At 49.2% G+C, this 11,376-nt stretch overlaps 1 protein-coding gene across 6 annotated transcripts in view; it reads right to left on the bottom strand.

Annotated features, from left to right (window-relative positions):
* Positions 1-236: 236 nt before the first annotated feature.
* Positions 237-11,376, bottom strand: part of CTDSPL (CTD small phosphatase like) — a 120,492-nt gene continuing 109,352 nt past the window's right edge. For 4 of the 6 annotated variants that reach the window (XM_043885827.1, XM_043885829.1, XM_043885826.1 and 1 more), the window contains one exon: positions 7,834-9,447. In XM_043885827.1, the coding sequence (XP_043741762.1) occupies positions 9,025-9,447 (423 nt within the window). In that variant the 3' untranslated portion in view covers positions 7,834-9,024. The other 2 variants (XM_043885831.1, XM_043885830.1) reach the window with 1 other exon arrangement.

The following is an 11,376-nucleotide window of genomic DNA, read 5'->3' as shown; positions in this document are numbered from 1 at the left end:
GAATCCTTGGGGGAGGATGGTGAGCCAGATTGCTTCTGTCTGGTCCTAACACTGGGCAGAGTGGTTTTCTAGCTCCCTTGGAGTCAAGGTCCACAGCTCCTGAGATCCTGCTGTCCTGGTCTCATCGGCCCTGCTCGTCAGAGAGACCCAAGGTGATGGTGTGAGGCTGTGAGCTGGGAGAGAACGGAGAACACAGTGAGCAAGGGTGCTAAGAAGCAGTCCACCCACAGGAGAGCGCGGTTTCATGTATTTATTTTTGGCAGGAAGGAAATCATTGCAAACCTCTTGACTGACAATGCTCGCCCCTGGAAACGTGCACATTCCACATGTAGTATTTCCCCAGTGATGTTTATCACATTCAAATATCCAACAGAAATCCATGACTACCCAGACACCAGCATCTCTACCCCTTGGGCGGGGGTGTTAGAAGCTCTCTGGAGAATGAACAGCAGCAGACACCATCAGATTTACAGTAAAATAGGAACAGAGGCAGCCAGTTGATTGTGCACAGGTAAGGGAAAGCACTTCAAACCATCCATTCTTCTCGAACCCTGGCGTGCCAACTGTCCATCACAGCACCTTTAAAAGCAGAGGCACAAACGTCACTAGTGTTTGACCATAGGGCTGTGTGGTTCTGGATTTCATGAGAAAGCCATCTTGAATACACAGGGTTGTAGAATGTTGCCAGGTTATAGACTTACAGATTTCCTTTTCATACCATGCGTTCAAACGCTGCAACCATGACAAGTCAGTGTCATCAGGGCATCCTCATGTCTCCAAGATCATCTCATCAAATTGGCACCACGTCAGAGGAGCTTCCCCACCAACCGTCAGCTATGACGGGATACATAGCTGTATCCCTTTAGGATATTTCTCTTTAGGATACAGATGCATTGTTTACAAACAGCTAATGGGTGAGACCATGGACCAACATGTGGGATTCCAGAGCAATGGAAGACAGAGCGGTGACAACCTCCACTGTGCCTGGGTGCCTCCACTCGAGGCCCGGCCAGAGTCCATGACCCGCGGTATCCTGTTCCAGATATTAAAGTAAAAAATAATTGTCCAGGAGACTCTATTTTAACCTGGTACCAAAAGGACCATGGAGACTCAGGAGGTCAGATTTTTCATTTGGCTAAAGAGTTGGGGGTGTTTTGGTAACATGGGAAGTATATGGCACAGAGATAGGTTTCCTTAGGTTTTAAAGCCCACAATCTCATAAAAGGTAATAAGTAAAAATAATACCCGTATTTACCTTAAAAACATAAACCCCAAACATTCATCTCATTTCTTGGCCTTATGTTAGAATTCTATTGCTTCATTTACATGTAGATGATTAAAAATATATATATCAATATAGATATTTTGATTATATACATAAAGCAGAATCAAGGGCTAAAATAAGAACGGAATTTTGGAGTGGGGTCGAATAAGGTGCACAGAATCCAGAACTCCCCGGAGGGCCTGCTGCCCTCCCGAGACATTCTGTGTCTGTGATGGCAGGAACCAGGCTCCACCCCCGCCAGCTCTGCACCAGCTCAGTGCAATGGCGCTCACGGCCTCGGGAATGACCAGGTGAAGGATCTGGCTCAAGCCTGCCACGTGTCTTCACTCCATCAGAAGTGGGGCACAATTCCTAGGTTTGATTCCCCTGGGATATTCTAGAATCTCCTCGCTGCCCCCTATTCCAAGTAAGACCTTGGGATGCTAACAAAGCAGGGTGCACAGGTCAGGGGGGCCTAAGGGTCTCATCAGGAATGACTTCTGTGTGGATGTCAACACGTGACAGACACCTGACTGCAACATTCAAGACATTTAAGGCAGTGGGTTCATTTAATGACTAGTTTTCCGAATCAAGGTGTATGGCGTGTGCAGACCTGCCACATAACTGTCATTTCCTGTGGTCACACTGAGCAAGGGGCTCTTTCTATTTTAACTGGCATATGGATGACTGGGTTTGGAATACTCAGAGTGTCGGGAGACCTGGTTACCCCTAAATACTTACTTCTCTCCTGAAAGCACGGCAGTCCACAGACCAAAGTGCTGTTGGGAGGACGTGATTGGCAGCTGGCTTCACTATTTTGTGAACGAAAGCAGAAAAGAAATTTTACTTTGACACCCCCCCACCCCAACTGTTTTCCAATCTTCTTAGTGCTGGTGGCTCCCACCAGAACTCTGGCCTGACCCACAGAGGACTAAGGCAACGGTGCCAACATGAAAGGGTTCTTTTTAATTATCTTTAAGAGCAATACTTTATATAGACCGTCTCATTGTCAAACGAGGATCATGGCACTGCTTAAAAGATCTCACTGGAAAAGGCTGCAAAAGGAGCCCCAGCTCAGGGAGGGGGCCCTTCCTTTCCGGCTCTGGGTAATGGGTCCCACGTCCAGCTGTGTCTCCCCCACCCTCAGCTCAGTAACAGGCTGTGCTTCAAAAGAGAAGCCCAAGAGATGGACTCGGGCCTCATCAGCATGGTGGCGGCTTGAGGCCACAGGTTCTCCTGAGAGAACGGTCAGCTTAGCACGAGCTCTGAGGCTGACTGCAGCTTGAGAAGGAACGCCACGCCGATGAGGCGCGCCGGCCCTTTGGTCTTCGTTCCCTCCTGAACCGGTGAGGCTGGTGCCAGAGAAGGAACACGGTCCGCAGTCTGCAGTGGGGTGGGACACCTAGGTTTCTGACCCTGTCCAAGTCTGCAGCTTAGCAGTGAGCAGATTCTGAGCGTAGGCACAGTGGCAAAAAACAGTGTAACAGCCGCTGGTCAATTCCATTTGGTGGCAGCGCAGTAGCAGCAAAGAAAATTCCCCAACAGCTCCATGGGTATCCAGCTTTTGAAAAGGACAGATTTTAAAAAAAACCAATAAACAGAATTCCTTTTTTAACTATCCAAGGGTTTTAGAGTTTTCTGTAACTGCTCTACCCCCAACGACAACAATAACCAAACCAAGAACATACAGAAGTATGGCAGTCGTGTGAAACCAGAAGCGACATGATGCCACTTTTCAAGGGGAAAAATGTGACCTCAAGACAAATCTGTCACCATCAGAAATAAGGAGGAGGATACAAAAGGATCTATCGTCGCCTAAAGCATTGAGCCACACGATTGCGGATACATTCCAAACTGGGTCAGAAATGAAGGTACACACTGACACAGTCACCAAATCTCCTCGCAGGAGCCTGGAGCCCTGTGGCATATGCCACAGGCGGTCAGAACAGCGCACCTGTTGGGAGACAGGCTCCTAGGACTCACCCCCATCCCCTGCCACCCGCCCCCACCCCCCCCACCTCCCAGGTTTTAGAAAATTGTCATATTCATCTTCTTAGAGAATCTAAGACAATAAAAGACTAAAAGATGTCTGGAAATATGTCGCATAGAAAAATTAACTCTCAGCTTAAAATAACATTCAAAAAGGCACTTCATCCTGTACGAAAAGATTCTGAGTTGGGTCAGCTCCTCTGAGCTGGGGTCGAAGGGGACAGGCTGTCTGCTTGGAGGGGAGGACAGTTGTAAAAGGAAGTCTGATAGATACCAAGCTTTTGTTTTTTTTTTTTTCCATTTTTTTCCTTTTTGGTATGTTTTAAGAAAAGCAAATCCAGTAAAATGCATGTCCCTTTACGAAATTCATTAAAAGAGTTCGCTTTAAAATAGTTGTTTCTGTTCTTAAAAAATAAACCAGGTAGGTATGGCCACACTTGCCCCGTGGCCTGGAGCACGGCGTGTCCGCACTCTCAGCTCCCGGGGGAGCGGAGGCCAGGCGGGTCCCAGGCTGAGGTTCCAGGTTCACAGGCAGGAGGCGGGCGGAGGCCGGGGCTACCTACTGCAGAGTCTGTGCAGCATGCTGTACACGTCGTCCTCCTGGCTCAGGCCCTCGAAGAAGGGGATGAGGTCCAGCAGTTCCGTGTCCGTCATGTCGTCGAACCAGGACTGCACAGGCACCTGGAAGACAGTGCGTGCAGCGGGCAGCAGAGCTGTATCAGGCCTGGGGGCCGCGCCCAGCCTTGACTGCGTCCCCACACTTCAATGTCTTCTTTGGTGAGGAGGATGGGTAAGGAGGATGGTATCACCAGCACCATCACTTGTTTGTTCTCCCGTCCCAGCTAAAACCAACCTGAATCTATCTGGTTCAGGAAGGCAAAGTTAAGTGTACCCAGTTGGCATGCACTTTCCTGTTTTGTCTTCCTGCTGCATTAAAGGTAGCCAGAACGCAGAATACATAACTACCTTGTGTGTGTGCATGCTAAGTTGCTTCAGTCTTCCTGACTCTTTGCGACCCTATGGACTGTAGCCTGCCAGGTTCCTCTGTCCATCAAACACTCCTTCTATTGCATCAAACCACTCCTTGCTCCTCAGAGCACTTGAAGTCAGAGGTCACCAATCAACCACTGACATCTTCGTGGAGAGTATCAGAGGGCTTCTACTTAAGTGTCACTGCACAGCACGGAGAAGCGCATTATTGCCTCCCATGCTTCGCAGAGTTCAGTTAAAAGGGGAAGTATAACATCTCAGGACAGGAGTCTCCTCCAGTTTTAGATAGAGAGGTGGGGAGGGCTGCTAGAGGGTGTTAGCAAGAGGTGCAAAGAAGAGACATAAAAACAAATTCAGGGAAGCCAAGAATGTTTTTAAAACTAAGATTTTTGACCCTTTTACAAATCAAAAGACTGTTTAGAAATGTAACAGTTCATTGGTGGTGGTGGTTGAGTCGTTAAGTCGCATCTGACTCTTTGCGACCCCATGGACCGCATAGCCCTCCAGACTCCTCTGTCCACGCAATTCTCCAGGCAAGAATACCGGAGCGGGTTGCCGTTTCCTTTTCTAGGGGATCTGCCTGACCTGGGATTGAACCTGCATCTCTTGCATTGCTGGTGGATTCTTTACCGACTGAGCCACTGGGTAAGCCAACAATTCATTATGTAATTTAAAAAAAAAATCAACAGGTTAAGGAGTAAGCAAAAAATGACTACTCCTAGGGGAAGGGGTGGGAATAGGGGATAGGGCAGGAATGGACACAAGATTTCTCTGAATGTATCTTTGTTGATAGTTTTGTTTTTAATTTTTAAAAAAATTTTGGCCTCACAGCGAGTCATGCAGAATCTTCGTTTCCCCAAGCAGGGATCAAATCCAAACCTTCCTATGGTGCAAGCACTTGTGGACTCCTAACCACTAGATTGCCAAAGGAGAACCTTTGGTGAGAGTTTTGACGCTAAACCATGTAAATGTGTTACATGATTGAAATGAAATTAAATCAGTAAGGAAAAAAGCAACAAAAAAATGAATCTTCACATATGTAAGTTCGGTGACATAACCATAGAAAGGATTATTTCCGGTGATTTTGAAACACAGTTTTCTGTTTGTAGAATTGCTCAAAAAAATCCCTAAATGCATTCAATTGTTTTATCGTTAGTAATAATATTAAAACAATGCAATTTTGAAACTGTTAAAACTATACTATAGGATCAATCAAATCTGTAATGATGTTAATAAGGAATCATGAGTTTCAGTGTAAGAGGAGACATAAATACAAAAACAAAAGGAAATTAAATAAAAACTGTTACAATTGAATTGGAAAAACCAATGTGAATTTATGATTTTGTCTTCATTCTATAAATAAAAATAAGTGTATTTTAGCTCTGTCCAGTAGAAAGGACTGGAAGCAAAGGACATCCTAATAACAATGAGAACCCACCCAAACTGTGGTCTCTAAATACCATTCTCACTCACAGTAACCCAGGTTGCATAGAAAAATGGCTGATTACAGGGCTGGAGCAAGAAATGGACAAGATGAGCTTGGAATGCCTTGTTGGACTTGAAAGCAGGAAGTGATCAAGGACTACTGTTATTTGAAGGAGCATCCACTGGCCATAGGTGAACATTTGAGCATAAAAAGGATAATAGATAGATTAAATTATCACATAAAAAAATCCATAGCTTCATAATGGTATCTAAAAAAGTTGGTTACTTCTAGAGGTTGCTAGAGCACCATCTCATAACTCTCAAAATAGAAAAAATAAAGAAAAAGAACCAAGACTTTATTCTGATTTCCCTATTCAAACTGAATTTTAGGGTAATCAAGTAATCAATGAGAGTAAGTTCAATTAAAAAAAAAAAAAAGAGAATTCCAGCCAATAGATGCAGAAAGAATGATAAGAGTTTAGAAATTACCATTTTGTAATTTCTAATAAAATAGTGGATGGAGGCAGAGGCAAAGATCATCAACAACTGCTCACATTTTTAGGTGAAAAGTCAAGTGAAAATCTGAAAATGGATGGATCAGGCTGATAACACCTGAATCCAAAAGGCAACTTAAAATCTTTAAAAGTGGGACAATCTGATGTTATATGCCTCCTGATGTGACGTCACAGTAAGAACACAATACCGAAGCAATGTATGCACCTCCCTTGTTTAGATTCTGATTCAAACAATCCAAATAAAAGAAAATATTTCTAGATGATAGGGAAAAGATGAATACAGACTGGATATTAGTGATAATATCAAGAAACTGCTAGTATTATCAGACGTGATAATGGAATTAGGATTCATTTTTTTGTTGGTGGTAGGGGGCGCTGTGCTGCATGGCCTGTGGGATCTTAGTTCCCTGACCAGGGATTGAACTCGTGACCCCTACAATGGAAGCACAGAGTCCTAACCACTGGACCTCCAGGGAAGTGCCTGGAATTGAGATGATAAAAAAGAATCCTTATCTGTTAGACACATTACAAAATGCATTATGTTGAATTTAACTCATCAAAAGGAGCATACTTTAATATATTTTGAATGTTTGTTCAGTTAATGATTATACATGAAGTGAACCTAGTTTGAACTCAGTTTTTGGTTATAAGAGGAGCAACACAGTTACGGTCTCAAGGAAAAGATCCTGTATGGGCTTTCGTTGAGACTGGGAAGCCTGGGCTCGGGAGAAGCATCCTCTCCAGGGCCTGAGCTGAGGTCTGGTGTGGCGGCCACTGTGGAGGGGTGAGCAGCCTCCAGTAGGGCTGACCTTGCCTCCTGGAATAAAGGGCTGGCGGCAGGAGGGCGGCTCTCCTGCTCTGAGATATGCCGCACCCAGAGACTTGTCACTGGGAGCTGCCACGCTCTGGGGAGTTTTATGTAGGAAATGTTCCCATTATCTACTTTTTAAACATCATTAGGAGGTGGTAAAGCCTGGTAGTCTCATCTGAAGACCTCACTAAAGTGTTTTATTCATTCTTAATACTTCTGTTGAAGAGGTCGCCCAGACCTTCTGAATTTACAGGGGTCACAAAGTCCTGGGCAACAGCCAGATCCAGGAGGCTGATGACAGACAAAAACCTTCTCAGTCATGATCCTAACGATGCTGAGAAGATACAGGCTCATTGAGCACTTACCCAACACAAGCGCCGCCACACTTGATCCTCCAACAATCCCACGAATCAGCATGCCTAGAAGGCCCATTTGACAGAGAGGGCAACTTCGGCAGAGAGGCTCAGTGAGCATAAATAATGGTCAATATCATGTAACTGCTCAATGCAAAGCTGGGATTTCACTAAGGAAAAGGCCATGAAACCCCCGCACAGGTGCTTGAAGGTACGGAAGTGGCAAGAGAGCTGCTCTACCTGGCCAGAGAGCTCAGCTGGAGCCCTGAGTCCCTTTGGCCTGGGGCTACTTACTGCATTCTCAGGATGGAAGATGTAGGAGGCAGGAGAATTGTCCACGATGATCACTTTGCTCAGCTCCCGCCCAAGGCGACTCAGGTCTTTCACATAGTTCCCACGATGGAAAACACATGATTCCCGGAAGAGCCGGGCCCGGAACACACCCCAGCGGTCCAGCAGGTCGGCCACAGGGTCTGCGTACTGGGAAGCAGGCGTCACAGTTAAGGCTGGGTGCCCGCAAGAGCCCAGGAGCCCTCACCTCCTGCAGCAAAAGCCACACTACTCTTCTAAAAAGGGACTTATGTAACTGCAGGTGTTTCAAGATCCTGGGTATTTCCCTGACACCCTGGATTCTTCCATTTCTCTCACTTATATCAAATCCATCAGAAATTCCTGGCAGTTCCCTCTCCAAAAATATCTCGAATCCGCCCGCATCTCTCTGTTTGTACTGTCACTCCCTTGTCCGGGCCTCTGTAATCTCTGGCCTGCAGAGGCGCCTCCCTCTTCCCCTGGGGCCTCCTTTCCACTCACCTTGCAGCTGTCAGAACGGCCGCTGGAAAACACCCGTCAGACCCTGCACTGGCTTCCTGCCACACTGGGAACGAAGCCCCGGGGCCCTGCCAGATCCCACACGGCTGCAGCTGCCTCTCAGCTCCACCTCAAGTCACTTGAGCCACGCTGGCTTTGCACACAGTCGGGACCTTTGCATCAGTGTCCCCTCTGCTGGAATATTCTCTCCCCCACTCTCTGCACACACTTCTCCTTTCATCTCCTCAGTTTTCGGCGCTCAGCTCTCCTCACCACCTTCCCAGCCCTCCTGCACCTTCCTCTGCGGAAACTCTCCGGCCTTGCAGCCACCATCGCCTCCACAGAGCTCACCACCACCCGGGACCACCTTACGGCTCCGTCATCTGTCAGGGCCTTGCCTGCCGTGTTCCCCAGGACATCTCCAGCACCTTGCGCGTGACTACCTCTTGGTGCATGTGCATGTGCTAAGTAACTTCAGTCTGGTCCGACTCTCTGCGACCCTCTGGACTGCAGCCTGCCAGGCTCCCCTGTCCCTAGGATTCTCCAGGCAAGAAAACTGGAGTAGGTAGGCATTCTCTTCTCCAGGGGATCTTCCCAACCCAGGGATTGAATTCAGATCTCTTTATGTCTTGGCAGACGGGCTCTTTACTACTAGCGCCACCTCTTGGTAGGGCTCGGTAAATACGAGTTGCCTCAGCAAAGGGAAGTGTGGACTTGGGATCCGGCTGGTGTGCACAGGGCCACACTGCCCCCTAGAGGAGCTCTGAGCAGCACGGCCAGCCCAGCCCCTGACTGTCCCAGGATGTGCCCAGACAACACGGCCACTGACTTGGAGCCCAGGAGTTTTAAGGGAGGGAGTTAGAGCCCCAATCACAACTGAGGTTCATCCTGCTTGGTCATCTCCCATGGCCTGGGGAATTTTCCCCAAAGAACACTGCAAGGGATAAAGAAGAAATAAAGGGGTTGTGCCTGAGGGAAAATCTTCATCCAGACTGCGCGGCTGGGGCTGGAGGTAAAAGAGTGGCAGCTCCCGGCCATGTGAGGCCAGGCCTCAGCACCAAGACCCGAGTGAGGGGCACAGTCAGAGGTCCTCAGGGGCCCAGAGGCTCTGCCGGGGAAGTGGGAAGTGCCTGAGGCTGGTGGTGTTGGGAAGGCCGGTGGTGGAACACACAGCAGCCCGAGTGCAGAGCCAAGGCTGTCATGGCTGCAGGGTGCAGGGCTGCAAGAAGCATCCCGGCTCCACGGGTGAGTCCTCCTCCTGACGAAGCAGAGCGCTGGGGGAGGCTGGGTTTCCTGTTGACCAAGGGAGGTGAGCTTAGGGCTCCAGGTGAGGGGAGCGAAGTGCCACGTGGGTCATTTTTAAGCAGCTGACTCTAGCTAATTTCTTCATAATCATTAACAGTGGTGGCATACATGTTTCAAGGGAGTGTCCTAGTCTGGGGCTCCTGGCCACGGGGATGTAAGCTTCACGTGGGCATGGACCATCTCTTGTTCTCTGAAGTATGTCTAACGCCTAGGACAGTGCCTGATACTGCAGGTATAAAGGACATACTTGGTGGGTGAGTGAATGGAGGAAGGACACTAGATGGGGAAGCAGACGCCGTGGGGCTCTGTCAGCAGAGGTTGCTCAGGCCCCAGGGAAGCAGGCCAGGAGGTCCTGCACACCAGTGGTGCTGGCTGGGGGCTGAGCTCAGGGCCAAGCCCTGGGCAGTGGCTCCCTGTCAGCAGAGCTGTGCACTCGGGAGGAGAGAAGCCGGAAGGCTGCACATTTTGTGGGTTTTTTTTTTTTTTGGCCACATGCACTACATGGCATGCGAAACTTCCCTGACCAGGGATGGAACCTGTGCCCCCTGAAGTGGAAGCATGGAGTCCGATCTACTGGACCACCACTGAAGTCCTTGGAAGGCAGCACATGGGGGCTGATTTGGCAAAGGCAGCCTGGGATAGCAGTGAGAGAAGGGCTGGAGAGACAGATGGAGGGGCAGGTGGGAGCCGTCCAGGAAGAGAGACCGAACAAGGATGTTTAAGCAAGTGCTGGGGATGATGCCAAGAAAGAGTGCTTTCAATTTTGCCAAAGGAAAAAAACAGCTCTCAGTCCCCCAGCACAGTGCAACCTTCCTGTTTGTTTTTTTTTTGGTTATTGCTTCAGGCGCCTCAGCGGCCGAGAGCACTGTCAGAAGGGCCATTGGCACTGCAGCGCAGTACCGTTCATCTGAAAGGGTACCCACTGGGGAAGATGATGCTCTTCCAGAGGCTGCATTCTATTTTCAGCATAAAGAAGACAGCCCAGGGCTCTTGATTCCCTCCCCACTGGCTCCAGCTTTATGGCCTGGTGATGAGCCTGGCAGAATGGCAGAGAGATGGCCCAAACCAGAAATGCCCAGCCCAGCAAAGCAGCACAGCACATCTGGGAACTCAGGGTCAGAGTCCCCACCATGCAGAGAAGGGAGCCCGCACAGAGATGGAATATGGGGGAGGAAGCTGCCTGTGCGTCCTTGGAGCAGGTCTGCAGACAGGCAGACGTCTAACCTGGGCCCTGCAGAGCGCATCCTGGGGCCACTGAGGGTTCCTGAGGTGCCCATGGAGACACTGCTGGTGCCACCAACAAATGGATGGCACCGGCCCTGTCAGGGTCAGGGTTGGAGACACAGACACGGTCAAGGAGCTCTTTCGAGGCGTGGGGCCTGCCTTCCACACAGTGCAGGCACCTCAGTTCACCTGTGAAAGGACAGACTCACCCACATGGTGGGGGGCAGTGCTGTGACCCTGCCAAGTCCCTCAGACAGTGGGTAAGGGCAGAGAGACCACTTTCTCTGGTCAGGGCCATTGTAGATGCTGGGTCAGAGATTCAAACCAAACCACGGGACCAAAACACGTGTGGCTTATTTTATCATCATGAATAATCATGATAGAGAATGAACACCAGGAGCAGTGACCATGTAACAGTGCCCGGCACAGCGCATGGGAGGCCCAGCAGGGGCTCCACAGGCACCTGCGGAACAGGAGTCGGGCCCTGGGCTACGCTCCTTCTGGGCGTGATTTCATTTGCTCCACCCCACGAAGTAGATGGGATCATCCCTATCTCATAGAGGAAACGGAGGCGAGAGAAGTGAAGAGACCAGCCTGAGGTCCTGGGGCTCTTTAGGGCGGTCAGAATGCTCATGCGGCCCCCGCGGGTGGATGAACCTTTGATGCTTATCCTTCCCTGAAACCCGGGTGAGC

Source organism: Cervus elaphus, chromosome 24 (assembly GCF_910594005.1).
Source record: "Cervus elaphus chromosome 24, mCerEla1.1, whole genome shotgun sequence".
Lineage (NCBI taxonomy): Eukaryota > Metazoa > Chordata > Mammalia > Artiodactyla > Cervidae > Cervus > Cervus elaphus.
Note: the sequence above shows the minus strand (reverse complement) of the source record. Positions and strands in the feature narration are given on the sequence as shown.